This window comes from Pteropus vampyrus, unplaced genomic scaffold, assembly GCF_000151845.1.
Source record: "Pteropus vampyrus isolate Shadow unplaced genomic scaffold, Pvam_2.0 Scaffold267, whole genome shotgun sequence".
Lineage (NCBI taxonomy): Eukaryota > Metazoa > Chordata > Mammalia > Chiroptera > Pteropodidae > Pteropus > Pteropus vampyrus.
Window position 1 is genome coordinate 411217 of NW_011889048.1, and position 2902 is coordinate 414118.

The 2902-nt window shown below is 65.6% G+C and overlaps 2 protein-coding genes across 3 annotated transcripts in view; one reads left to right on the plus strand and one right to left on the minus strand.

Moving 5' to 3' along the window:
• NDUFS7 (NADH:ubiquinone oxidoreductase core subunit S7) overlaps positions 1-143 on the plus strand; it is an 8517-nt gene extending 8374 nt beyond the window's left edge. Inside the window, exon 8 of the mRNA XM_011375194.2 lies at positions 57-143. Coding sequence (XP_011373496.1) covers positions 57-69 — 13 coding nt within the window. The 3' untranslated portion in view covers positions 70-143. The remainder of the gene's footprint in view (positions 1-56) is intronic.
• A 611-nt stretch (positions 144-754) lies between these two features.
• GAMT (guanidinoacetate N-methyltransferase) overlaps positions 755-2902 on the minus strand; it is a 3361-nt gene continuing 1213 nt past the window's right edge. The window contains exons 2-6 of one of the 2 annotated variants that reach the window (XM_011375197.2): positions 2423-2568; positions 2229-2292; positions 1694-1761; positions 1477-1587; positions 755-1099 (exon numbers count right to left, since the gene is read on the minus strand). In XM_011375197.2, coding sequence (XP_011373499.1) covers positions 959-1099; positions 1477-1587; positions 1694-1761; positions 2229-2292; positions 2423-2568 — 530 coding nt within the window. In that variant the 3' untranslated portion in view covers positions 755-958. Of the gene's footprint in view, positions 1100-1476; positions 1588-1693; positions 1762-2228; positions 2293-2422; positions 2897-2902 lie in introns of those variants that run through there. The other variant, XM_011375196.2, reaches the window with a different exon arrangement.

Consider the following 2902-nt stretch of genomic DNA (forward strand, 5'->3'; position numbering starts at 1 on the left):
TACGGCATCCTGCAGCTGCAGAAGAAGATCAAGCGGGAGAAGAGGCTTCAGATCTGGTACCGCCGGTAGCAGTGCTGACCGTCTCCATCACCATCCCCATCACCGTCCCCAGATGGTCAATAAACCCGAGAAGGCCGCCTAGACCGCTGCCGTGTGGTGTGTGGCCGGGAGGCAGGGTGGCAGCGGGGCAGCCGCCGGCCGGAGGGCCCAGCGTGGATGGGTGAGTGCCGCCAGACAGAGTAGGTCCCGAGACACAGGTCCTGGAGGCAGGTGGCCGGGCCCACACACCCCTCCTGGAGGCCTGCACTGCCCGTCGTGATGGGGGGCTTGTGGGGGATGGGTGGCCACTGCACTAGGGCTGGAGGGGGCCCCAAGTCAGACACTGGGCAGTGGGAGAGTGGGGACCTCAGCACGTGACACTGCCCGTCCAGTGGGCCGAGGGTCCTGGGCGAGGCCGATGTGAAGTTTGGCTCAAGGTTCAGCCTGACCAGGTGTGACCAGAACCGTCCTTGGCTCTCAAGGACCTGGGTGCTGCCACTCTCCCTGTGGTCCCAACCTAGTTCTGGACCCCAGATGTAAACCACAGGGGAGGAGGGCGGCTGGCTGGCAGCCTGGGGACGAGGTCATCCACGGTCTGAGCGAGCTGGAGCGGGGAGGCATGGGCTCCACGGGAGGGAGGAAGGGCCCAGCCCCTGGCCCCCTGCCAGCTGCTGAACAGGCTTCTCTCTGGAGCGGGGAGGAGTGAGCGAGCTGCTTTCATGTGGTGCTGCTGGGTGGCCAGGCCACTGGCAGTGTTTATTTTATCCCACGGCCCACAGGGAGCAGGTGCTGGTCCCCTTGCACAAGTCAGGGGAGGTGGCCCGGGGTCACGCTGCCGGCCAGGGGTGCAGCCTCAATTAGCACCTCAGGCTATGAGGCCACAAAGGCACTGAGTCGGGGTGCGGGGTGGCCAGCAGGCTCAGTGCTTGGTGACCAGGGGCGTGATCACCCGCGGGAAGGCATAGTAGCGGCAGTCGGCCGGCGGGACCAGCTCCATCACCTGCGTGCGGATGTTTTCCGGCCGGAAGCCGGCCTCCAGCAGCGCTGGCACCTGGGTCTCCTGCAGGGGGGAGGAGCCAGGTAACCTCCAGGCCCCGAGGCCCAGTGACACACACTCACACACCCTGGTGCCCACCCATCCTTGCGTAGCGTTCACTAGTGCCAAGGCCCCTAGGGACTGCAGCCGCTGCCGTCGCGCGCCCCCCACCCGCACCCGCCTCCCTTAGGCCCAACTGCTGAGTGAGACTGGGCGGATCCTGTGTTCCTGTGTCCTGGGCACCGGGCAGGGACCTTGTCTGATTCTCACAGGCGCTCATAGTCCACCTGAGAGCAGCTCGAGGGCTGGGGCAGGCAAGGGACCCTGCCAGGGCACAGGTGGCCACGGCTGCCTCCCTGCCCTGGTCGCTGGCCGCCTGGGGTGGGGCTTGGTCTTGGCACCTGGAACATGGTGCTGATGTCCGAGTACTTGGTCTTCATCAGCTCCCCCCAGGAGGTGAGGTTGCAGTAGGTGAGGACGCCCCCCGGCTTCAGCAGGCGAAACGCGTGGCCCTGGGAGGGGGGCAGCGATCAGGGCGGGAACGAGTGGCAAGAGGGGGACCGTGTGTGGACAGCACATGCCCCGACCCGGCCGGCCCAACCCCCATCGAGGACCTACCCTGATGAAGCCAAACTGGTGCGTGTGCCAGGTCTCCTCGGACAGTGGGTACGTGTCGTACAGGATCCCTGCAGAGAGAGAGGGAAGCCACGCCGTCAGGCTAGCTGCAGTGGCACCGGTGGCTGCACCTGAGGGACTTGCACGCGGCCAGGAGCCCCTGGGTCTGTCTCCTATAGGACAGATCCCCAACCGCCCCCCGCCTCCCCTCCACCCGAGGCTGCACAGCAGGAGGGGAGCAGCCTGCAAGGCAAGGGAGCGAAGCTTCATCTCATCTGCGAAGCTTCATGTCATCTGCGTTTGCAGCCACTCCCCAGCTCCGCCTCAGGTCGGCAGGCACTCGATTCTCATAGCACAGGCCCTGCGCCCACAAAGCCTGGGAACCGCTGGTCCAGGGGCCACGTTGAGTTCAGGCGTTACCCCATGTCCGCTGAGCACTAGGCCTCGTGTTGCTGGGTGACATGTCAGTGAGCAAGGTGCGGGCTAACAGTGCAGACTCAGGCAGAGGCCCCTCACCCGGTCCCCAGTGTCCCCTCACCATCAAAGTGACCATCTGGCAGGGTGGGCACCACCTCCTCCCACAGGCCTTTCAAGGGAACCACCTTGGGGCAGGGTAGAAAACGAGAGAAGGCTGAGGGTCAGAGGGGTCCACAGGACGCCACTGTGAGGGTGGGGGAGACCACCTCCCAGATCTGGGGCCCTCCCCCAGGCGTGGGGGGGGCAGAGGCGCACCTTGTGTGGCTGCCGCTGGGCCCAGTCCTGGAGCCGCTGGAAGACACCATCGTTGCACTCAATGATCCAGTGCTCGTCGATGGCCGCCTCCTGCACTCTGGTGGCTGCGATGGCCATGCCAAAGCCCACCTCCAGGACCCGGCCCCCTAGACACACAAAGGACTGGGGCTGGGAGGCTGCCCGGAGGCGGGGGTGTGGGGCGGCGACTCTGCACAGAGAAACTTGCCACAAGGATAGGAGGGCACAGTGGGCACTGTGGCCCTGAGAGGGAACAGCGTGGGCCCTGGGCAGCAGCCAGAGTGGGTGGCCAGCCAGGGAGGCCCAGCCCCGAGGGACTTTGAGCCTGGCTCTCGCCATGTGCACCGGGGATGGTATCTCTTGACTTGGTTACTTTCCTCTCCCCCGCCAACACTCCCCACGATGAAGTGCACCAGAGAGGGGTTAGGAGAGCCAGGATTGGGGAGGGCTGGTTGGTCCCTA